The sequence below is a fragment of the Elephas maximus genome, chromosome 20, assembly GCF_024166365.1.
Source record: "Elephas maximus indicus isolate mEleMax1 chromosome 20, mEleMax1 primary haplotype, whole genome shotgun sequence".
NCBI lineage: Eukaryota > Metazoa > Chordata > Mammalia > Proboscidea > Elephantidae > Elephas > Elephas maximus.
In genome coordinates, this window is record NC_064838.1 from 44,133,153 (window position 1) to 44,158,420 (window position 25,268).

The following is a 25,268-nucleotide window of genomic DNA, read 5'->3' on the forward strand; positions in this document are numbered from 1 at the left end:
GGATTGCTAGATCGTATGATACTTCTATTTCTAGCTTTTTAAGGAACCACCAAATTGATTTCCAAAGTGGTTGTACCATTTTACATTCCCACCAGCAGTGCATGAGTGTTTCAGTCTCTCCACAGCCTCTCCAACATTTATTCTGTGTTTTTTGCATTAGTGCTAGCCTTATTAGGGTTCGTTGGACCCTATTTGGACAGCATCCAAATAAACTTAAAATTCCAACTTATATGAGTGATAGATTGTTTCTAAGATTTTTTTTCATAAAAGAAATCCATGCTGATTGAACATAGGGTACAGATAAGTAATGCACTGTTCTCTCTCCTTTCATCTTGAACATAGGCACATCAGAGTGGCTTATTACAGAAGCTCCTTCAGGAAGATTCTCATGCGTCTTCCTATGATCGTGAAGCATATGATTATGATCTCATTGTTATCGGTGGTGGCTCTGGTGGCCTTTCATGTGCTAAGGTATGAAAATAGAAATGAAACGTCTAGGTAATTTTCCTGATGATTGCCACAGCATCTCTTCTGCTGCTTCAAAAAAAATAATAATTATAATATTGCAGTCTAAGCTTTTATTGTAATAGCTGGTTTAATAAAGGGAAAAGATCGCCTTATCACGCAAGTGCAGTCTGTTTGCATTTAGGGGAGTGGAAAATTTGGGGCATGTCGGGAAAACAACAAGGTCTTTATATGTTATCCTTTTTTTGTAGGAAGCTGCCATTTTGGGAAAGAAAGTTATGGTGCTAGACTTTGTGGTCCCATCACCTCATGGCACATCCTGGGGTGAGCCGTTTTTCTTTGTTGTCATTATTGTTGTTCTCTGCTCTTGACATGCCTTATTTGCTTTATATATATTATTTAACCCTCACAGTAATCTCAAGAGGTATAACTAGTCCTGTTTCATAGGTGAGAAAATTGAGAGTCAAGAAGTTTAAGTAACTGGCCTAAGAATCCATAGTTATCAGGTGGTGAAATTGGAAAAAGAATGTAAAAAAATTAAAGAAAATTTTGGGAAAAGGAAAAAATTTCTCTAATCCCAGTGTTTCAACACTTCTGCCATAATTTTTGGTACACGTGTACTAGTGTTTCCACATGTATTTACTGTATCATGTTAAGTTTGCTGTAAACATTTTTCTATTTCTTTTGATTTCCTAATTGACTGTAATGGCTGCATGATAGTCCGCGGAGTTAGTGTGTGCAATCATATAGTTCAGTGAAGAGCCTGGCGTGGTCTCAGCCCCATGGCTCTACTGTGTAGTGTACAGTAGTTTGCTTACCTTCCCAGGGTTTTTTTCACTATAAAATACGGCACATAGATTTTATGCTGGGTATTTTCTATGTATGCCTGTTCTGTGCCCTTGAAGGTTGATCAGTTGGCAACATTGCCTTCTGTCTTCGGGTTGGGCTTGGCAAATATGGGGCAATGGGAGGATAACAGAGGGAGGGAGGAGAGGAAAGTTGGAATCTTTATCCCCTGTCTCCCTCTCTGCTGGATCCTGGCAGGTGGCTACATCCTTCTGTAGAAGGCCACTACCCTGGTCAGCTGGTCTCCCTCTGGGTAGTGGCATTCACTCAGGCTTCTTTCTCCTTCAGCATGGCGATGAGCCTCTACTGTCACTAGTTTAGGGTACTGTTCTATCGCTCAGTGCTCTTCCTGCCCACATCTTTGTAAGTTACTTGTCTATAAAATTTGCTCAGTTACCCAGCTATGTGTCATCTGTTTCTTGCCAAAACCGTACCTGATAAAATATGAGTATCAGCTTTTGTAAATTCAAACTTACTGAAAAAAATTTAGCCTAGAATTTCATAAAGCAAAGCTAACCTATCTTGATTTTTCTCATGATATTCTCCTAGTATATGTATACTTGTCTTTTTTACCTTGTTCCTTTCTTCTTGCACTTCTTCTCTTCCCACTCTCTCTTCTCTCCCCGTTCCTCTCCTGTCCAGAAATACTCTACTCTCTGGCAACCAGAAGAGACTGCTGTCAATGAGGGAATCTTTTCATTCATGCATGACGTGTTTTGTATTATTCAAGATTCAAAGCAGATGTCACCATGCAGCTTAAGGTGGAAGAGCTTCTGGTTCAGAGAAGGAGTAAAGTCATATAGAGTAAAAAGCTTGAAATGGGGGTTCTGACCCTTGGGGCAGTATATATCTAATCAGTCAAGTTCTCATCCCTCAGACTCAAATGGAAGTTTTAAACTCTGTTCCTAGGAAACTGTTCTTACACATATCCATAGAGCATTTTACTCATCCATGGGCCTCCTCCATGGACCCTTGGTTAGACACTTTGGACTAATACCTTGTGTTAGTTATTGTGGGGTGTGGTATTGGCTCCACTACCATCTTTGTCATTGCCACATGTTTTAATGACACCCACCATGCAGTTATGTAAAACCACATACACATAAACACGCACACAGAGGAGACATTAAAGCTGTGATTTTCTTTCTCAGGTCTTGGTGGTACCTGTGTAAATGTAGGCTGTATTCCTAAGAAACTGATGCATCAAGCTGCACTTTTGGGACAGGCATTACGTGACTCAAGGAAATTTGGCTGGGAGTACAATCAACATGGTGAGTAATGGCATATACAGATATAGATTGAGAAAAAAGGAGAAAGAATGAGTTTCTTGGGTAAAGACTTGCTATTCATATTTTTATAGTTGAGCTTCAGATTCATTTAGAGCCCACTCTATGTTATTTTTAGCCTGGCATTGAGGTCTCAAAGATGAACACTTTAAATATGGCTCTGCTCTTGTGGGCCTGGCAGTGGAGGGAGGGAAGCGTTTCAGCTGTAGCAGTTCCACATCAGTAGCAGACTGTGAAAGATAATCGTTTTCAAAATTTTTTCAAGTGTAAAGAAAATAGAATAATAAGGGTCATTTTAATTTTAACCATACAGTGCAATAACACTTTCTGTTTTATCAGTGGTTATATATTTCTTTGGTTAATGAAAGGTGGAAAATCATCCAATAAACATTTATTGGCTGGACCCTGAGATTCAGATATGAGGAAAAAATAGCTCCTGCCCGGAGAGCAGTGGGATGCAGACCCCAAATTCTTGCAAAAAGACCAGACTTAATGGTCTGGCTGAGAGTAGAAGGACCCCGGTGGTCATGACCCCCAGACCTTCTGTTGGCCCAGGGCAGGAACCATTCCCAAAGCCAACTCTTCAGACAGGGATTAGACTGGACAATGGGTTGGAGAGGGATGCTGGTGAGGAGTGAGCTTTTTAGATCAGGTGGACACTTGAGACTATTGGGACCTCCTGTCTGGAGAGGAGATGAGAGGGTACAAGGAGTTAGAAGCTGGCGGAATAGACATGAAAAGAGAGAGTGGAGGGAGGGAGCGGACTGTCTCATTAGGGGGAGAGCAATTGGGAGTATGTAGCAAGGTGTATATAGGTTTTTGTGTGAGAGACTGACTTGATCTGTAAACTTTCACTTAAAGAACAATAAAAATTAAAAAAAAAAAAAAAAGCTCCTTCCCTTAAGCAGGAATAGTCTGTTGAAAGAGACAAGATGATCCATTCATTGTGAAATACACTATAATTAATGGTTGTGTTTTAGGCATCAGCATGAGGGGCACCTAATGTAGCCTTGCAGGTGTGGTTGTCAAGGAAAGCTTTCATGGAGGAGATAGCTCAGATGTAGAACATTGAAGACAGGGTGCAGCTTGACAAAAAATACGGACATGTGAGAACACAGATTGTGTTTGGGGAATTATGAGTGGCTGAAGTGAAAAAAAAAAAAAAGACTTCTTTTTGAAGTGAAGAATGGCTGGAAGAACATTAAGAGAAATGGAATTAAAGAGGTGAGCAGGTCTCAAAGGCTGTTATATGCCATTTTAAGTAAATTTTATCCTATTTAGGTAAATAGGTAATAAGAGAGCTATTACAGAATTTAAGCAGGAAAGGAATGTGAATTGCAGTTAGGATTTGGGATCACTGAGATGGCACTGTGGAACATAGAAGTCTGGGAAGGCTGGGGTGGGGGTGGAACAAAGATAGGACACCACTGTGGTGACCTGAGGAGAAATGACCAAGGCCTAACTGAGACTGTGAAGTTGGACTAGAATCCACAAGATGGATTAGAGACATACAAGAAATGGAGTTGACAGGATGTGGGGACTGGTTAGATGTAGAGTACTGATTCTTCTCAGTGTTGGCTCTTTATCAGGAGAACTTGGAGAGATTTTAAAAATTACAAATGCATTGTCTCTTCCACCAGAGCTTTTGATCCAGTTATTATGGCCATATGTGTGTTTAAAATTTCACAGGTGATTCTTAAACTTAGGCCGGTAATTCTGATAAATCATCCAGGTCACCTTGGGAGGCAGAGGAAGGGATCCAGGATGAGGAACTGGTGAAGGTGAAAACAGGTGGACTTGGGTTAATGGGGGAGGGTGCATGGTTGAGTTCTGGATAATGAGTTGATACTGGACAAATTTCTCCACACAGTCAACAAAGAGAGCTTTAGGACACACTAGTGTTAACAGGTTGTAGATAAGGAAGGCCTCGCCATTCACTGGTTTAACTTCTGGGCAGTCTTTTCACATTCATGCATTTGCCTTCTCCCTGAATCGTTCCTCTTGGGTGAGGTACCATTGTCGCATCCGGGTGGAGACGTCCAGCAGGGCTCAGTTGTAGTGCCACCCACATGTAGTTATATTGAAGTCTTAGGAATTGTTGAGATGGTCTGGGAGAATATATTGTTGGAAAGAATAGAAGACAGAGAAAATCCTGACGTATTTTAACATTTAAGTATTTGAGGAAGAGAAGGAAAACCAGTAGAGCTGTGTTAGAGAAGCCAAGAGAAGAGAGTTTAGAAAGAACTAAATTCAGCCAAATGCTGCAGAAGGCTAAATAAAATAGGAACTGAATTATGTGCATTTTGCTCTGACAGTAATTAAGGGGTTGCTTTTTAAAATAAAAAGTGTTTATACACTGTTCCTAAAATAATCGAGTCCAAGTAGGAAAAAATACTAAAAGCCTCCTTGGTGGGGAAAAGGTTGTGATCTACTGAACTGTGGCATAGGATATTGGTGACAGTGAGAGATCCTCAGAGGTGGTTGTGTGGATCATGTTAGACACGTCAGGGTTATCTTCGAGATGACTACTTCGTGTGTGTAGTAACCTTGTTTATTCTCCATTGGTTCACACTCATTTGTTCTCTGCAGTTCAGAGAGAAGACAGTTGAGAGGTATGTTTACACACCTCTGCCATACCTGAGGGGGTCAGCTCATGTACTTAAACTCTTTTATAAGTGCTTGTTATTTCTAAATACTTCTTAATTTTCTTCAGTGGGTAAAATCTTAAATTCCTGAAAGTTCCTTGTATACTTCTGTATGTATACAAAATGCTGTCTGAGTTAACTTTGGGGTGCTATACTAAGAAATAGCCATTGCATGGAATTTGCGGCTTACCAATTTTTAGGCATTGGTCTCATGGCACTAGAGTTAGTTGTTAAGGGAAGCAATTCTTCCTTGGATTCCTGACTCTCTTTCTTCCTCTGCTGCTCCAGGCAAAGAGAGACCAATTATTATAGTTTGGATGGCAGCTTGCAAACTTTTAAGACCCCAGACACCACTCAATGAACTGGATAGAACAGAATCACTAAAAACAGTATTAGGCCACTTGACTGGAGTGTCCCATGAAACCATGACTTTGAACCTCTGAACCAAGAAAACAACTCCTGTGAGGTGTTTGTATCTAACCAGCCTCAGCAGCTGTTCTTTTTTGTTGTTATTGTTGTTGTAAAAATATATATATAACGGCATTTGCCAGTTCAACCTGTTTCAAGTATATAATTTAGTGATATCAGTTACATAAGTCATGTTTTGCAACCATCACCCTTAATCGGTGCCAGATTTCTCATCACCGTAAATAGAAGCTCACTGCTTCCCAAACAATGTCTCCTCTTCCCTTCCGGCCCACCCATATTAACCGCTAGTAAACTCTATAAATTTGCCTGTACTTGTCATTTCATATAAATGAGATCGTATAATAGTAGTACTTTGTTACTGACTTATTTCACTCAGCATAATGCTGTAAAGGTTCATCTATATTATAGCATGTATCAGGACTTCATTTCTCTTTATGGCTGAGTGTTACTTCATTGTGTGTACCACAGTTTGTTTATCCGTTCATCCGTTGATAGGCATTTAGGTTGTTTCCACCTTTTGGCTATTGGGAATAGTGTTGCAGTGAACAATCAGGTACATAAGTCTGTTCATGTCACTGCTTTTAAGTCCCTTGGGTATGTACCTAGGAGTGGAATTTCTGGGTAATATGGTAGTTCTGTTTTTAATTTTTTGAGGAATTGCCAACTGTTTTACACAAAAGCTGAACCATTTTGCATTCCCACTAGCAATGGATAAGGGTTCCAGTTTCCCCATATCCTTGCTAACATTTGTCATTTATTTATTTCATCTTAGCTGTCCTAGTGGGAGGGAAATGGTGTCTCATTGTGGTTTAGATTTACGTCTATCTGATGGCTAATGATGTTGAGCCTCGTTTCATGTGTTTGGTGGCCATTTGAATGTTCTTTTTGGTAAAATGGCTATTCAAGTCCTTTGCTCATTTTATGATTGAATGTTTTGTCTTTTTGTTAAGTTGTTGAAGTTTTATATATGTATTTTGGCTATTAAATTCTTGCCAGATATATGGTTATCTGAAGATATTCTCCCAGTTGATAGCTTATGTTCTCACTTTTCTGGTAGTCTTTTGATGAGCAAAAGATTTTTAATTTTTGAGGTCCCATTAATTTATTTTGTCTCTTGTTTTTTGTGCTTTTGTTGTTATATTAGATAAGCTATTGTAAAAAGCTAGGCCTGACAGCATTGCCACTACTTGTTCTTCTAAAATTTTTATGGTTTTAGCTTGCACATTTAGGTCCTTAATCCATTTTGAATTTGTTTTTGTATATGGTGTGAGGCATGGATCCTGTTTCATTTTTCTGCACATGGATATTCAATTTTCCCAACACTGTTTATTGAAGAGACTCTTCTTTCCCCATTGAATGGACTTAGCACTCTTGTCAAAAATCAGTTGACCATAGATGTGTGGGTTTGTTTCTGGACTCTCAATTCTATTCATTGGTCTTTTATGTCTCTTGTTATACTGGGATCACGCTGTTTCGATTACTGTATCTGTATTAAGAAAAAAAAAAATTGCTGTTGAGTTAATTCTGAATCATAGTAACCGTATAGAACAGAGTAGAATTACCCGTAGGGTTTCCAAGAAGCAGCTGGTGAATTTGAACTGTGGACCTTTTGATTAACAGCTAAGCTCTTAATCATTGTAGCACCAGGGCTCCAAGGCTGTATATTATGTTGTAAAATCAGGAAGTGTGAGGAGTCCTACTTTTTTCTTCTCTTTCAATATTGCTTTAGCCATTTGGAGCCTCTTGGCATTCCATATAAAGTTGAGGATTGGTTTTTCTATTTCTGTAAAGAAGGCTACTGAAATTTCGATCAGGATTGGGTTGAATCTATAGATCACTTTGGGTAGTATCGACATCTTAACAATATTTTCTTCCAATCCATGAACATTGAACATCTTTCCATTTGTTTTAGTCTTCTTTAATCTCTTTCAGGAGTGTTTTATAGTTTTCATTGTATAAGTCCTTCATGTTCCTGGTTAGATTTATTCCTAGGTATTTTATTCTAAACTTTTTTTTTTTATTCTCTTAGATGCTTTTGTAAATAGAATTGTTGCCCTCATTTCTCGTTCAGATTTCTCACTGCTCGTGTATAGAAATCCATCTGATTTCTGTTTGTTGACCTTGTACCCTGCTACTTTGCTAAATTCCTCTATTAGCTCTAGAAGTTTTCTCGTGGACTCTGGGATTTTCTATGTATAGAATCATATCATCCACAAATAGAGATAATTTTACTTCTTTTCCGATCTGATACATTATATTTCTTGTCTTATTGCTCTGGCTAGGATTTTTTACACAATATTGAATAGAAGTGATGAGAGTGGGCATCCTTGTCTTTTGTTCTTAATTTCAAGGAAAAACTCAGTCTTTCTCCATTAATTATAATGTTGTGTGATGGCTTTTCATGTATGCCCTGAATCATACTGAGGAAGTTCCCTTCCATTCCAACCTTCTTTAGGGTTTTCATCAAGAAAGGGTACTGGGTTTTATCAGATGCTTTTTCACTATCCATAGAGTTGATCATGTGGTTCTTTTCCTTTGTTCTATTGATGTGGTGATTGCATTGATTGATTTTCTAATGTCCAGCCATCCCTGCATTCCTGGAATTAATCCGATTTCGCCATGGTGTATGACTCTGTTAATATGCTGTTGGATTGTTTGCTGGTATTTTGTTGAGGACTTTTGCATCTATATTCATAAGTGACATTGGCCTGTGGTTTTCTTATCTTGTGGTGTCTTCGTCTGGTTTGGGCATCAGGGTTATGTTTGCTTCATAAAATGAATTAGGGAGTATTCCTTCTCTGTATCTTTTGGAAGAGTTTAAACAGTAGTGGTGTCAGTTCTTCTCTAAATGTTTGGTAGAATTCTCCAGTGAAGCCACCTGCTCCAGGACTTTTTTTTGTTGGGAGGTTTTTGATCTCTTCACTTGTTATGGGTCTGTTGAGACTTCCTATTTTCTCGTAAGACAGTTTGGGTAGGTTTTGTGCTCATAAGAATTTGTTCATTTCATCTAGATTATCCAGTTTGTTGCTGTACAGTCGTTCATAATATTCTGTCATAATTCTCTTTATTTCTTTTGAGTCAGTTGTAATGTCCCCTTTGTCATTTCTTACTTTGATTATTTGCATCTTTTCACTAAAGATTTGTCAATTTTATTGATCTTTTCAAAAAACCAACTTCTAGTTCTATTGATTCTCTCTGTTGTTTTTCTGTTTTTAATTTTATTTATTTCTCCTCTGATCTTTGTTATTTCCTATCTTCTGGTATATTTAGGCTTAGTTTGCTCTTCTCTTTCTAGTTCCTGGAGTCATCGAATTAGGCTGTTGATATCTTTTTCTTTCTTTACGTAGGTGTTTATTGCTATAAGTTCCCCTCTAAGTACTGCCTTTGTTGTGTCCCATAAGTTTTGGTATGTTGTACTTTCATTTGCATTTGACTCTAGGAAATTTTTTGTTTCTTCCTTGACCTGCTGCTAGTTTAATAGTGTGTTGTTTAATTTCCATATGTGTGTGTATTTTCCAGGTTTTTTTCTGTTATTGATTGCTAGCTTTACTCCATTATGGTTAGAGAAGACAGTATGTATAATTTCAGTCTTTTAAAATTTATCAGGACTTGCTTTGGTACCTAACGTGTGGTCTGTCTGGAAAATGATCTATGTATACTGGAGTAGAATGTGTATTGTGCAGTTGTTGGGTGCAGTGTTCTATATATGTGTGTTAAGTCTATTTAGTTTTTAGTGTCATTTAGGTCCTGTGTTTGTTGATTCTTTCTAAATATTCTGTGCAATATTGAAAATGTTGTGTTGAAGTCTGCAACTATTATACTAATACTATTTTATTTCTCCCTTCAGTTCTATCAGTGTTTTCTTTATATATTTAGGTGCCCTGGTATTAGATACATGTGTATTTATGATTGTTAAATCTTCTTCATTAATTGACCCTTTTATCATTATATAGTGTCCATTTTTATCTCTTCTAACAAATTTTGTCTTAAAGTCTACCTTGATATTAAGATTGCCATCCAGGCTCTCTTTTGGATATTATTTGCATGGAATATTTTTTCCATCCTTTCACTTTCAACCCATTTGTGTCCTTGGATTTAATACATGTCTCTTGTAAATGGCATATAGTTGGATCATGTTTTTTTTCTTTTAAATCTATTCTGCCGCTCTCTACCTCTTGGAGCATTAGTCTATTTACATTCAGTATAATTACTGATAAGAAGTGACTTACTTCTGCCCTTTTATTTAGTTGTTTTTTGTATGTCTTAACCCTTCTTTTTCATTGTCCTTTACTATTTCTTGCTTTAGCGTTTTGTTGGTTTATTGTAGTGAGCCTCTTTAGTTCCCTTCTCCTTTCCTTTTGTGTATTATATATATATTTTTTCTTAGTAGTTACCATGTATTACATGTGAAAACTTGTATTTATAACATTCTGGGGCTAGTTGGTACCACCTTAACTAAAAATTCAGTATTTGTACCATTCATTCCTCTTTTGTTGTTGTTACCACTAATTACATCTTTATATTCCATGTGCCCTGTAACATAATCTTATCCTTGCTTTTTATATGTTTGTTATTAAAAAATATGATCAAAACATTTAGAATTATCAAGCATGAATACCTTCTTGCTAGCCCTTATGTTTGTCCATGCATTTCCCTTTATTGGGAATCTTTCTTTTTATGTATAGCTTTGAATTACCTTCTAGTATCTTTTCCTTTCCATCTACAGAACTCCTGTTAGTATTTTTTATAGGGCTGGTCTGATGGATATGAACTCTCTCAGCTTCTGTTTGTCTGGGAATGTTTTAATTTCACCTTCATTCTTAAAGGATAGTTTCACTGGACATAATATTCTTGGTTGACAGTTTTTTTCTTTCAGCACTTTAAATATATCATTCCATTGCCTTCTGGCCTCTAAAGTTTCTGAGGAGAAATCGGAACTTAGTCTTCTTGAGGATCCTTTGTATATGACTGTTTTGCAACTCTTTCACTGCTTTCAGGAGTCTCTCTTCATCTTTACTTTTTGAGAGCCTGTCTTAGTTATCTAGTGTAGCTATAACAGAAATACCACAAGTGGATGGGTTTAACGAAGAGAAATTTATTCTCTCATAGTGTAGGAGCTAGAAGTCTGAATTTAGGGAGCCAGCTCCAGGGGAATACTTTTTCTCTCCATCGGCTCTGGTTGAAGGTCCTGGTCATCAGTCTGCCCTGGTTGAGGATCTTCTCAATGCAGGGACCTCAGGTTCAAAGGATGCGCTATTCTCCTAGCTATTGTTTCTTTGGTAGTACGAGATTCCCATGTCTTCTCTGCTCACTTCCCTGTTTTATATTCAAAAGAGATTAACTTAAGACACAGCCTAATCTTGTAGACTGAGTCCTGGCTCATTAACATAACTGCCACTAATTCCACCTCATTAACATCATGAAAAACCAAGAACCAAACCCGTTGCCATGGAGTTGATTTCAACTCATAGCAACCCTGTAGGATAGAGTAGAACTGCCCCATAGAGTTTCCAAGGAGCACCTGGTGGATTTGAACTGCTGACCTTTGGTTAGCAGACATAGCTCTTAACCACTACACCACCAGCGTTTCCTGTATTAACATCATAGAGGTAGGATTTACAACACATAGGAAAATTGCATCAGATGACATAATGGTGGACAGTCCAATGATACTGGAATCGTGGACTAGCCAAGTTGACACACAGTTTTGAGAGACACAATTCAATCTATGACACCGTCTAATATGGTGGCCACTAGCTGTCTGTGACTATTTAAATTTAAACTAACTAAATGAAATTAACACATCAGTTTCTCTGTCACACTAGCTACATGTCAAGTGCTGAGTTATCACAGTGTGGCTAGTGGCTACCGTACTGGACAACTGGATATAGAACATTTTCATCATCACAGCCCTTGGTTAGAGGTTTGAGCCTAGAGATACTGCAATGTATAGAAGTTAGAAGACAAGGAAGGCTCAGTCCAGGGAACTGAAAATAGCAGCTGGTGATGTGGGAGGAACACTAGAGAGCAGCATCCTGGAGAGGATAGTGAACTGTGTCATATGCTGCTAATGGATTCAGTAAGACTAGAACTGGTATCCTGAAATATATCCAGGTAAGTTTTCAAATTCTCTGAATAAAGGAAAACATCTTGACAGAGCAAAAAATGTGTTGAAAAAGAATTAGACTTAACCAGTCCTCTTTCTGTAATGCTGAATGCTGGAAGACAGTGGATTCATGTTATTTATTTATGTGTTAGTTCTCAGCAAGTATACGACCCATCTGTGCTTTCTGAAAAAAATTATTCAAATAAGTATTTGAGTCAGATGAAAAGTGAATCAGAATAAAGAATTGCAAAATGAAATATTGTTTCAGAAATCCTTTGTTTGGAGCCCTGGTGGCACAGTGGTTAAGAGCTTGGCTGCTAACCAAAAGGTGAGCAGTTGGAATCCACCAGCCGTTCCTTGGGATCCCTGTGAGGTAGTTCTACTCTGTTCTGTAGGGTTGCTATGAGTTGGAATCAACTTGATGGCAGTAGGTTGTTGGTTGTTTGTTTATTTCTTTAACACTGTTTATCAGGGGCTTACTGGTATGCCAAGCATTACACTGAAGGTTGAGTAGGGAGCAAGGTTGCAATCTCTGCTCACTTGGCATAGTCACTTTCAGGAGAAAGACAGGCTTTGAACAAGTTACGTTAACTGCTAATTGGTATTTCAAAGAGAGTATATAAGGCATCTGGGGTGCCTAACAGATTCAGGCATGAGCCTTGTACAACAGTGTGTTGTACCGCCAAGACTGTGCAGGTTGAATCTAAATGGTTGTTGATAATCTGTTTGCAATTAAGTTGTCCAAAAAGGATAGCCTGAAATAAAAGAAAATCACCATGAAAATAATAGAGCCATAATATTAAAAAGTTAATACTGTAGAGTAAAAATTCTGTGATTTGAACAGGATCTGGGAGACAAGAGAAAGGAAGTAAAAGCGTGCTGAAACTTTGTTCTGGCAGAATGTTTTAGATATTTTTATTGTTGATGTTAATAAAGAAATACAGATAAAAATAAGTGCAGATAATTTCCAGATTAGAAATTGAATTTAGAACTTCCGAGTAAAAGGGAAGGAGAAAATATACATAGAAAAGTCAGTATAGCAAAGATGATAAGGGAAACAGCATGAAACTCTAAAGACCGTAACAACAACAGAAAATAAGATATTGGATGTAAGATCAATCATATTACTTAATAGAATACTCAGTGGGTTAGATTTTCAGGTTGGGTAAATAGCAACATTTTTCTTATGTTGTTTATAAGCCTTAAAAAAAAAAAGCCATAATTATTGAAAATACAAGAATGGGAAAAGGTTATAAGAAAAATTTTAAATAAGACAGAAAAGATGTATTGAAGAAATACAAACAAAAACAATGGCAGTTAATACCAGATAGGTAGAGTACAAGGTAAAAAAGGAAAGGAAAACCCCAAAAAACAAAACACACACACACATGCAAAACAGGTACTAAACAATGAGCCACCTCAAATATTAAAGTTGATAAACAAAACCAAGAGTATTTTTGAAAATACAAATAAAATAGGCACATCTTTGGTAGGTCCAATTAAGAAAATAAGGAAAGAAAACGCATACAAGTACGCAGCACTAGATGTGAGAAAAGAACCATAACTACAGCTGTAGAAGAGAGAAAACAATTTAGTGTACAAGCTAGTGGTAATAATTTTGAATATCACAATGAAAAGATTATCTTGAATTATCAAAAACATTACCTAAAAACAACCCATTCCCCAGAATGCACTGGACCCAATAGCTTGACTTGTTAATCTTATCAAATCTTCAAAAAACAGGTAGTTGCTATATAATGTAAACTGTTCTAGAACTTTAAAAAAATGGAGTTCACTTTTTTTTTAGTTTGACATGATACAGAAAGATAGTCTGAAGATAGAAAGTTGTAGCTCGTGTTGTTGTTGTTGGTTGCTGTTGAGTTGGTTCTGACCCACAGTGACCCTGCGTACAACAGGACGAAATGCTGCCGGGTCCTGCATCATCCTCACAGTCTTTGCTATACCTGAGCCTATTGCAGCCACTGTTCCAGTCCATCTTGTGGAGGGTCTTCTTTTTCTCTGACTTTCTACTTTATCGAGCATGATATCCTTCTCCAGGAATTGGTCCCTCCTGATAACATGTCCAAGGTATGTGAGATGAAGTCTCAACTACCTTGCTTTTAAGGAGCATTCTGGCTGTACTTCTTCCAAGACAGATTTGTTTGTTCTTTTGGCAGTCCGTGCTATATTCAGTTTTCTTCACCAGCACCATAACTCGGATACATCAATTCATCTTCAGTCCTCCTTAATCATTGTCCAGCTTTCACATGCGTATGAGGTGATTGAAAATACCATGGCTTGGGTCAGGCACGGCTTGGTACTCAAAGTGACATCTTTGCTTTTTAGCACTTAAAGAGGTCTTTTGCAGTAGGTTTGCCCAATACAATACATCATTTGATCTCTTAACTACTGCTTCCATGGGCGTTGATTATGGATCCAAGTAAAAGGAAATCCTTGAAAATGCCAGTATTTTCCTCATTTATCATGATGTTGCTTACTGGGCCAGTTGTAAGGATGATGCATTCTTTTTCATATAGTCCAGCTTCTGGAATTATTTGCTCAGCATACAGACTGAATAAGTATGGCGAAAAGATACAACCCTGATGCACACCTTTCTTGACTTTATACCAAGGACCGTCCTCTTATTCTGTTTGAATGACAGCCTCTTGGTCTGTGTGCAGGTTCCTCATGAGCACAATTAAGTGTTCTGGAATTCTCGTTATTTCAATGTTATCTATAATTTGTAATGATCCACACAGTCAAATGCCTTTGCGTAGTCAATAAAACACAAATAAGTATCTCCGCTCTCAGCCAAGATCCATCTGGTATGATATCCCTTGTTCCATGTCCTCTTCTGAATCCAGCTTAAACTTCTGGCAGTTCCTTGTTGATGTACTGCTGTAACTGCTTTTGAATGATTGTCAGCAAAATTTTACTTGTGTGATATTGATGATATTGTTCAATAATTTGCACATTCCGTTGGATCACCTTTCTTTGGAATGGACACAAATATGGATCTAGTCAGTTGGCCAGGATGCTAGTGTCTAAATTTCTTGACATAGATGAGTGAGTACCTCCAGCGCTGCATCCATTTGTTGAAACATCTCAGTTGGTATTCCATCAATTCCTGGAGCCTTGTTTTTCGCCATTTCCTTCAGTGCAGTTTGGACTCCTTCATTACCATCGGTTCTTGATCATATGCTACCTCCTGAGGTGGTTGAACATCTGCCAGTTCTTTGTGGTCCAGTTACTCTGTGAATTCCTTCCATCTTCTTTTCATGCCTCATGTGTCATTCAAAATTTTGCCTATAGAATTCTTCAGTATTGCAACTCGAGGTTTGAAGTTTTTCTTCCTTTTTTTTCTGCCTGAGAAATGCCAAGCATGTTCTTCTCTTGGTTTTCTAACTCCGGGTCTTTGCATATTTCATTATAATAGTTTACTTTTTCTTCTTGAGCTGCCCTTTGAAATCTTCTGTTCAGCTCTTCTAATTCATCAAATCTTCTGTTCACTGTAGCTCCTCCACCTTCAAGAGCAACTTTCAGAGTCTCTTCTGACATCCATTTTGGTCTTTTCTTTCTTTCCTATCTTTTTAATGACCTTTTGCTTTCTTTCTTCATGCATGGTATCCTTGATGTCATTCCAAAACTTGTCTAGTCTTCGGTCATTAGTGTTCAGCGTGTCAAATCTGTTCTTGAGATGGTCTCTAAATTCAGTTGGGACATGGTCAAGGTGTATTTTGGCTGTTGCAGGTTTGTTCTAATTTTCTTCAGCTTAACTTGCATAAGAGCAATTGATGGTCTGTTCCGTAGTCGGCCCCAGGCCTTAGAAGTGCCCAAATTCCAGAACAAATGTTAGCAAATCCTCTTCAGCATATCCTGTATAGTATAACAAATCCTCTATGTTCAGGGATGCCAAAATGAGTCAACATTAGGAAATCACAAATAGGAATACATAAAATCGATGAGATTGCCTGGATTTCAGCCAAAAAGACATTTTATAAAAGTTTTACATCCATTCTTGCTTTAAAAAAAAACTATCAGGATATCTAAGAAAAGAAATGGGACACTTCTTTTACAGATGGACAAAAGTCAAAAGCAAGTATTTCCTGGAGAAGAAGGAACTTGAGGCATTTCCATTAAAGTCAAGAATCAGACAGGGTTGTGCACTTTACTGCTACTGTCTGAATTGTTCTGGTGCTTCTGGTCAATGCAAAAAAAAGAAAGATAAGAAAGAAAAAGTATACGTATTTAAATAGGAAGAGGAAAAAGTCATTTTTAAGTTTATAATATGAATGAGAAACAATTATTTACAACTATATATACTTTACCTAGAATATATAAGACATTCAACTGAAAAATACCAGAAATAATGAGCTTAGTAAGTTGACTGCTTTTAAGATGAATGCACAAAAATCAGTAGATTTCTTATATACCACTAATAGCTAAAAAATGTAATGGAAGAGTGCAACAAAAATGATAGAATACTTTGGAATAAATTTAGGAATGTGTAAAATATATAAGGAAGGAATATAAACGCATAACAAATACACTATGGTTTTGGTAGGGATGGTCTCAATATTGTGAAGACATTATTTCTCTTAAAATTTATTTGTGAAATCTCAATGAGATTTCCCTCGCCTGCTTCCCCCCCATTTTTGGAACTTGATAAATGATTCTGAAGTTCATATTGAAAAATAAGTATGTGAGACTAGTTAAGCAACATTTGAGAAAGTATAGAAGGTGACTTTTCCCATCATATTTAAAATTGTGATGCTGTTGCGGTACTAAACAGATCAATGAAACAATATAGCAAGTGGTTCCACAATGCTAGTCTATACACTTGCCGTATCAAAGTCCCTTGGAGTAATTTTTTAACCATCCAATTTCTGGGCTCCCACGTCTGATTCTGTAGCTTTGTGGTGGGCCCTACACATTTGAATTTTTCAGCATGATTCCTAGGTGATCCTGGTATGCGGCCATCTTTGGTTAGGGACCTCTGATGTAGGATGTCCTTTACAGCAAGAACAAGAAACAAAAGGACATGTGACTTTTGAACTTAGCTAACAGGGTCCTTGGCATAAATGACTCTTTAAGCGTTGAAAGCAAAGCTTTTTGGGGCCGGGGGAGAATGTCTCTTAGGATATGAGGCTGTGTGCCAATGTGGAGAAGGTTATCATTGCTGGGACAGCTACTGAAGTTTTTGTAACCTTCCTGGGGTCACGGGGTAACGTGAAGAGAATGACCATTTTGGGTTGCAAAACCTCAGAGACTTTGTTGAACAGTGGTGTCATAGACATAGTGATGGGATGCTAGGCCGTAAAAGTTTACCTGGGCTTAGCCTCTCTCTGCACTCTGACATTCTTTGTAGTTATTTCCTTTCCTACACTGTAACCTCTCCATTCCTTGATGAGCCATGGGGCCTTTCTTGAGAGAAGCAAATGGGGAGTCTCCAGTTGTGACCTTCCCTCGGTTTGCTGGGTTTGTCCTCAGTGGCCTCATCCAGTTACGTTGTAAGCCTGAGGCCAAAGGTATTTAATCCTCCCTTCCGGGCTGGCCTCTGTGCCTGTTGAACGTACTGTTACATGGAGACTGGCGTCTGCTCGGGGACCAGCATCAGGAGATCAGGTCAACTCCATGAAATAAATTGTGCCTAGAAGGTACAGCGATGATGAGGAATCCCAATTCAGTTTTATCCCACACCAATTTCCAAAGGAAATGGTTGAACATTCTCATATGAAAGGTTGGCAACAGTGAGCACTAGCCACATTTATTATGAAGAAATGTATTTGCTCTCATAAAACCACTAGTAGGTGAACTAAATGGGAGTGGAATTCAGGATCTAGTAAGGCAAGTTAACATTACTCACTGACTGGAGACTTTTTTACGTTAGAGTATTCCCTTCACCAGTGCACCCAAGTAGAGATGATCTTCTTACGTTACGGGGTGGGTGTTGCTATGTGAGGGTCTGTTTTCCCCGTTCTCTCCTCCGTGGCCTTTTGTCCAGTTTTCTTTTGAGAACTTTGCCTTTGTACATGCTTTATGATATAAGATAGGAAGAGGTATAAATGGTAACAGGCATTAAGAAGATTGAAGTTGCTAATTATCGTCACTTTATTCTTAAGTGGTATATATTGTGGTTCATGGGTGGTTATATATAATTTGTCATTAAAAACAAAATTCACTTTACAATTTCAACCTGGTTGTTTATTTTCAGTTAAGCACAACTGGGAGACCATGATAGAAGCAATTCAAAACTACATAGGCTCTTTAAATTGGGGTTACAGGTTGTCTTTGAGGGAAAAAGCTGTGACCTATGTCAATTCCTACGGAGAATTTGTTGAACATCATAAAATAAAGGTACTGTTTGAATTTTTTGTCTTGTTCATTGCCTTTCCTTACTATTGCTTGTACCTGCCTTTAACTAAAAATCTGTGTTGCATGTTAAGGACTATGGCTAACATTTGACCACATTGTCTGTTGAACCCAAATGTCTGGCTAAATTGAAGAAATTGCATTTTAAAGAAAACTTACTTTGAACTTGTTATTCTTCCTTTGATTTCTTTGCCATCTTACAAGAGAAAATATTTAGATTAAAAAGTTCAAAGCTCAAAAGACTAAAAACATCAAAATTTTAGCAGTGGAATACTTTTTGAAAACAAAATCTTGACTAGAATTCCAATACATATTATTGAAAAGGCACTGATACAAGTAGTATCAGAATTAGTGTATTCTTTTTTTTTTATATATTTATATATGTAATATTTATGTATTATAAGGTCAACGCATAGGAAAACAAGACCCTTTTGATGAAACATAACATTTGAAATTAGAGTTATAGAAGACAACTGGATATTATCCTCAGCAACTGGTTCATTTTTGTGGTTTACTTTGACAATACAAGATTATAAATTATTTTGTAGGCATTTGCTGTCTCTAACTTAAAAAGGTATGAGTTGACTCTTAAAACTCATTTTTAAAATCATTACATGGGCCAATTTGAATTATATCATTCACATGAAACATAGTAGAAATACAAGTTAGTTAATTTTATTTCTCAGATTATAATTTGCCTGGCACAGTTGGATGAATCATCCAGTCTCTACAGTCGAACCTGCCTGTTCTTAACTTCCTCACTTAGTGATATCAATGTAGAAACTTCAGCGTCTTCCGTCTTCATACCTACAACCACTCCCACTTGCTTGTGCTGTTTCAGGACCTTTCTAAGCAGTTCCTTGTCCCAGTTTGCCTACCTTCTGTTCTACCGATTGTGTCACCACCCCTCTGTTTAAGAATCTTCATTGGTATTTGAATTTTTTTTAATGAAAATGTATTTATGAATTACTTGCGTAATTAAAAATAGGCAAACAACGGACAACCTTTGTTGGTTCCTGATAGCCTCAATTTTTAGGATGGTATGTAAGGTTCTTTACACTTCGCACAAATTTCCACTTCTCCCCAGCACATAGCTTACTTTCCAGTTACTTCTGCCCACTTGCTGTTTCCCAGATACGAGCTACTTTTTAGGCCTTTGTATGTGTATATGGAGCCCTGGTGGCGCAGTGGTTAAGTGCTTGGCTGCTAACCTAAAGGTCAATGGTTTGAACCCACCACCCACTCTGTGGGAGAAAGATGTGGCAGTCTACTGCTGTAAAGATTTACAGCCTTGGAAATCTTATGGAGCAGTTCTGCTCTGTTCTGTAGGGTCGCTATGAGTCAGAATCATCTTGAGGGCAATTTTTTTTTTTTTTGTGGGAGTGGTGGCATATATATATATATATATGTATGTATGTGTATGCATGTGTGTGTGTGTGTGTGTGTGTACATAATGTATACACACACACACACGCGCATGCGTGCTTGGCTGGTAACCAAAAGGCTGGCAGTTTGATTCTACCCAGAAGTGCCTTGGAAGAAAGGCCTGGTGATGTGTACACATGGAGCCTCTAGGAGCCAGGATTGACTGAATGGCTGCTAGCTTGCTTTGGTATCTGTGTCTGTATCTGCTGTTTTCCGTTTCAAGTTCTTATTTTCTCTCTGAAATCATTTCACTTTTGTCATGTCCGGTGGAAATATTATCTTTTTTAAAGCTATCTGTTGACTAGCTTTCTAGTCTCCTGCCCCTAATACAGTCCTTTGCTTAATATTTTGTAAAGACGTCTATCTTCCATGTCAGTGCTCATCACATTGCGTTATTTATTACTTGTCTGCTGTTCCTGTTGAATTGGGAGTTCTTTAAGGGTAGTAAATATTTTATTCAGGGTATCTGATACTCTATTGTGTCTTGTTGAATAAGTGAAGTTTACTTTTCTCTTTTCAAGGCAACCAATAGAAAAGGACAAGAGACTTCTTATACTGCTGCAAAATTTGTCATAGCAACAGGTGAAAGGCCGCGGTATTTAGGAATCCAAGGAGATAAAGAATACTGTATTACTAGGTAAGATTAGAGTCTCTGAGTGGTGCAGATGGTTAACACACTCAGCTGTAAACTGAAAGGTTGAAAATTCAAGTCCACAAAGGGGCACTTCAGGAGAAAGTCCTGGCAATCCATTTCCAAAAAACGAGCCGTTGAAAATGCTGTGGAGCCGTAGTTATATACGTTGACACATATGGGGATGCCGTGAGTCAGAGTTGATTTAAAAGCAACCGATGATTTTAGTTGTTGTTGTTGTTGAGAGTATACATAGCAAAACATATACCAATTCAACAATTTCTGCATGTACAATTCAGTAACGTTGATTCCGTGAGTTCTGCAACCATCCTCACCCTCATTTCCTGAGTTTTTCTCCATTAACATAAACTCGTTGTCCCTTAAGATGCCTATCTAATCCCCTATAGATAGTTCTTAAAAGAGTGTAATGCTCAAGGCAAGCATTTTTTACTAGTTAAGCTAAACTATTGTTTAGTTTTAAGATGACTTCAGGGGATATTTTTGGTTTAAGGTTTAAAAGATTATCTCAGGGCAATAGTTTCAGGGGTTTATCCAGTTTACATAGCTCCAGAAAGTCTGGAGTCTGTGAGAATTTTAAATTCTGTTTTGCATTTTCCCCCTTTTGATCAGAATTCTTCTATAAAATCTTTGATCAGAATGTTCTGTAATGGTAGCCGAGCACCATCTAGTTCTTCTGGTCTCATGGTAAAGGAGGCAGCTGTTCATGGGGGCAGTTAGCCATACATTCCATTTCTTACTCCTGTTCCTGACTCTGTTTCTTCCTCTGTTGCTCCAGGTGAATAGAGACCAATTATTGTGCCTTGGATGAGTGCTAGCAAGCTCATAAGACCCCGGGACCTATGCAACGAACTAGGAGGTAGAACAGAAGCATTTAAAACATTATTAGGCCAGTTAACTAGGATGTCCCATGAAACCATGACCCTAAACCTCCAAACTAAGGAACCAAATCCCACGAGGTGTTCGGTTATACATAAGCAGACTCTGCAGCTGCTTTTTGTGTGTATGTGCGTGTCATTGTTGTAAATGTATCACACATTGCCAATTTGACTTTTTATAGGCATACAGCTTATTGACAGTACTTAACAGTAATTGGCTGTGCAATCCCTTAATCAATGTGATTTTTCCATCACTAAGCTGAAACAGTATTCCATAAGCAATAACCTGACCCTTACCCCTCCCTTCTGCCCCTGGTAACCATTAATAAACTCTGGTCTCTATGTATTTGGCTTTTCTCATCTTTTTATATAAAAGTGAGGTCATGCAATATTTGTCCTTTTGTGATAGACTTATCTCACTCAGCATAATGTCTTCAAGCTCCATACGTATTGTAGCATGTATCAAGACTTCATTTCTCTTACTGGCTGAGTAGTATTCCATTGTATGTATGTACCACATTTTGATTATCCATTCATCTGTCAATGGGCATTTAGGTTGTTTCCACCTTTTGGCTATCGCGACTAGTACTGCAGTGAACTTTGGTGTACAAGTCTATGTTTGAGTTTCTGCTTTCAAGTTCTAGGAGTAGAATTGCTGGGTTATTACAGTAGTTTTATTTTTAGTTTTTTGAGGAATCCTCACACTGTTGTCCTCACGGCTGTACTATTTTGAATTCCCACCAACAGTGGATAAGTGTTCCAGTTCTCCACATCCTCACCAACATTTGTTAGTTTTTGTTTTTTTTTAGTCTTAGCCGTCCTAGTGGGAGTGAAATGGCATCTCATTGTGATTTGATTTGCATCTGATTTTTTTTTATTATTACTAACCAACTAACCAACAAACTAGTTGTCATTCCATTTTAACTGTAAATTATATTATCTTTGTATATTTTCAGTTTATTTACTCTGTCTTATTCCACAAAAGATTTGAACTGATGACAAGTAAAAGTACACACAATGCAAGAAGATAAAGTAATAATGCAAAGAGAAAATAAGGTTAGGTAAATAATAAGGTCAGTGGTAAAATTTATACACAAAAACATGCTATATATTCATATTTAATTGCGGAAGTAGTAGTCCGGGAATTTGGCTCTTAGCTTCCAAAACAAAGAAGTAAATGCAATGAAATTTAAGGTTTTAGTGTCTATGGGATAATAGTGTATCAGTTGATCAGAAGTGTGGATATTCCTAATCTTGAGATTGAATAGGAATTTTCCCTGGATGGCCATAAGAAGGACATTGTATCACGTAGTACAGTGACTTTTAGGCTTTTTGACGAAACTGACATTATGACATACATTTTTTGTTGCATCAGTGTTTATTTTGTTTCATTTCTCATGCAAAAATTTATATACATCTTATTTGACATTAGTTGCAGTCCCTACAATGTGACAACATACTCCCCTTTTCCACCCTGGGTTTCTTCTGTCTGTTCTACCAGTTCCTGTCCCTTCCTGCCTTCTCATCCTGCCTCCAGGCAAGAGCCGCCTGTTTGGTCTCTTGTATCTAATTGGACTAAGAAGCACACTCGTCACAAATTTTTTTTTTTTATAGTCCAGTCTAATCTTTGTCTGAAGAGTGGGCTTTGGGAATGGTTTTAGTTCTGGGTTAATGTGTCTGGGGGCCATAGTTTTGGAGCTTCCTCCAGTCTCTATTAGACCATTAAATCTGGTCTTTTTACGTGAATTTGAGTTCTGCTCCATGCTTTTCTCCCACTTTGTCTGGGCCTCTCTGTTGTGTTCCCTGTCAGGGCAGTCATTGGTGGTAGCCAGGCACCATCTAGTTCTGGTCTCAAAATGATGGAGTCTCTGGTTGATGTGGCCCTTTTGTCTCTTGGGCTAGTTTTTTTTTTTTTTATCGTACTTTAGATGAAGGTTTACCAAACAAACTAGTTTCTTATTAAACAGTTAGTACACATACTGTTTTATGACATTGGCTAACAACCCCACGACATGTCGAGACTCTCCCTTCTCGACGTTGGGTTCCCTATTTCCAGCTTTCCTGTCCCCTCCTGTCTTCTAATCCTTGTTCCTGGGCTGTTGTGCCCCTTTAGTCTCGTTTTGTTTTATGGGCTTGTCTATTCTTTGGCTGAAGGGTGAACCCCAGGAATGACTTCATTACTGACCTAAAAGGGTGTCCAGGGGCCATACTCTCAGGGTTTCTCCAGTTTCTGTCAGGTTAGTAAGTCTGGTCTTCTTTTGTGAGATAGAATTTCATACTACATTTTTCTGCAGCTCTGTCTGGGACCCTCTACTGTGATCACTGTCAGAGCAGTCAGTGATGGTAGCCGGGTACCATCTAGCTGTACCGGACTCAGTCTGGTGGAGGCCGTGATTGATGTGGTCCATTAGTCCTTTGGACTAATCTTCTCCTTGTATGTTTAGTTTTCTTCATTATTCCTTGCTCCTGAGGGCGTGAGACCGGTAGAGTATCTTAAATGGCTGCTGACAGGCTTTTAAGATCCCAGACACTACTCACCAAAGTAGAATGTAGAACATTTTCTTTATATACTATGTTATGACCGCTGAGCTAGGTGTTCCCTAAGACCATGATCCCCACATCTTGGGCTAGTATTTTCCTTGTGTCTTTGGTGTTCTTCATTTTCATTTGCTCCAAGTGGGTTGGGACCAATTGATGCATCTTAGATGGCCGCTCCCAAGCTTTTAAGACCCCAGACGCCACACACCAAAGTGGGATGCAGAACATTTTCTTAGTAAACTTTGTTATGCCAGTTGACCTAGATGTCCCCTGAAACTATGGTCCCCAGGCCCCAGCTACTCCGTCCCTCAAGTATTTGGTTGTGTTCAGGAAACAACTTAGCTTTTGGTTTGGTCCAGTTGTGCTGACTTCCCCTGTATTGTGTGTTGTCCTTCCCTTCACCTAAGATAATTCTTGTCTACTATCTAGTTAGTGAATTCCCTCCCCACCCTCATAACCATCAAAGAATGTATTCTTCTGTATTTAAACCTTTTCTTGAGTTCTTACAATAGTGGTCTCATACAATATTTGTCCTTTTGCAACTAATTTCACTCAGCATAATGCCCTCCAGATTCATCCATGTTGTGAGATGTTCCGTGGATTCATCATTATTCTTTACCGTTGCATGGAATTCTCTTGTGTGTATGTACCATAATTTGTTTATCCATTCTTCTGTTGATGGGCACCTAGGTTGTTTCCATCTTTTGCCATTGTGAACAGTGCTGCAATGAACATGGGTGTGCATATATGCATCGTTGTTTAGATGAACGTGCATGTATGTATACGCATCTAAAACAAACAAATACTATTGCTTCTTACTGCATATATGAAGGAACCCTAGTGGCGCAGTGGTTAAACTCTCAGCTTCTAACCAAAAGCTCAACAGTTCAAACCCACAAGCCACGCTGCAGGAGAGAGATGTGACAGTCTGCTTCCATAAAGATTACAGCCTTGAAATCCTGTGGGGCAGTTCTGCTCTCTCCTTCAGGGTTGCTGTGACTTAGAATTGACTCCATGGCAATGGATTTGAATTGGCTTACTGCATATAACGTAGTCTGATACTTCCTATTGTATTTTATATTTTGTGATCTGCTAGTTTGATTTTGAAAAATCTGAGATACACTTCCCCCTCCACGTTCTGTCCACAGTAGACACAATTACAAACTTCAAAAGACTGTTTCTTTTAGTGTTTTTTATTCATGCACCAAATTGCAGTTCAGCCAACAAAAGACCATTGTAATAACTCATTTCATTTTTATTGCCTAGTTATTCTTTTTTTTTTTCCTGACTTTTATCTTTCAGTGATGACCTTTTTTCTCTGCCTTATTGCCCTGGCAAGACTTTAGTCGTGGGGGCATCTTACGTGGCTCTAGAATGTGCAGGATTTCTTGCCGGCATTGGTTTAGATGTCACAGTTATGGTACGCTCGATCCTTCTCCGTGGCTTTGATCAAGACATGGCAGAGAAAGTGGGTTCCTACATGGAACAACATGGTGTCAAGTTCTTAAGAAAATTCATACCTGTGATGGTAAGCCTGAATAATAGTTTGAATTCCTTTTATTTTCTTTCTTATTCTCTGTTTAACTTCTTATTTTACTCCTCCTTACTTCATTTCATTAAATAAATTAG

The 25,268-nt window shown here is 38.1% G+C and overlaps 1 protein-coding gene across 2 annotated transcripts in view; it reads left to right on the forward strand.

The window, feature by feature from the left end:
- TXNRD3 (thioredoxin reductase 3) overlaps positions 1-25,268 on the forward strand; it is an 80,861-nt gene that overhangs the window by 13,122 nt on the left and 42,471 nt on the right. For both annotated transcript variants that reach the window (XM_049862541.1, XM_049862540.1), the window contains exons 4-9: positions 343-471; positions 717-789; positions 2,463-2,582; positions 17,992-18,134; positions 20,096-20,211; positions 24,942-25,167. In XM_049862541.1, coding sequence (XP_049718498.1) covers positions 343-471; positions 717-789; positions 2,463-2,582; positions 17,992-18,134; positions 20,096-20,211; positions 24,942-25,167 — 807 coding nt within the window. The remainder of the gene's footprint in view (positions 1-342; positions 472-716; positions 790-2,462; positions 2,583-17,991; positions 18,135-20,095; positions 20,212-24,941; positions 25,168-25,268) is intronic.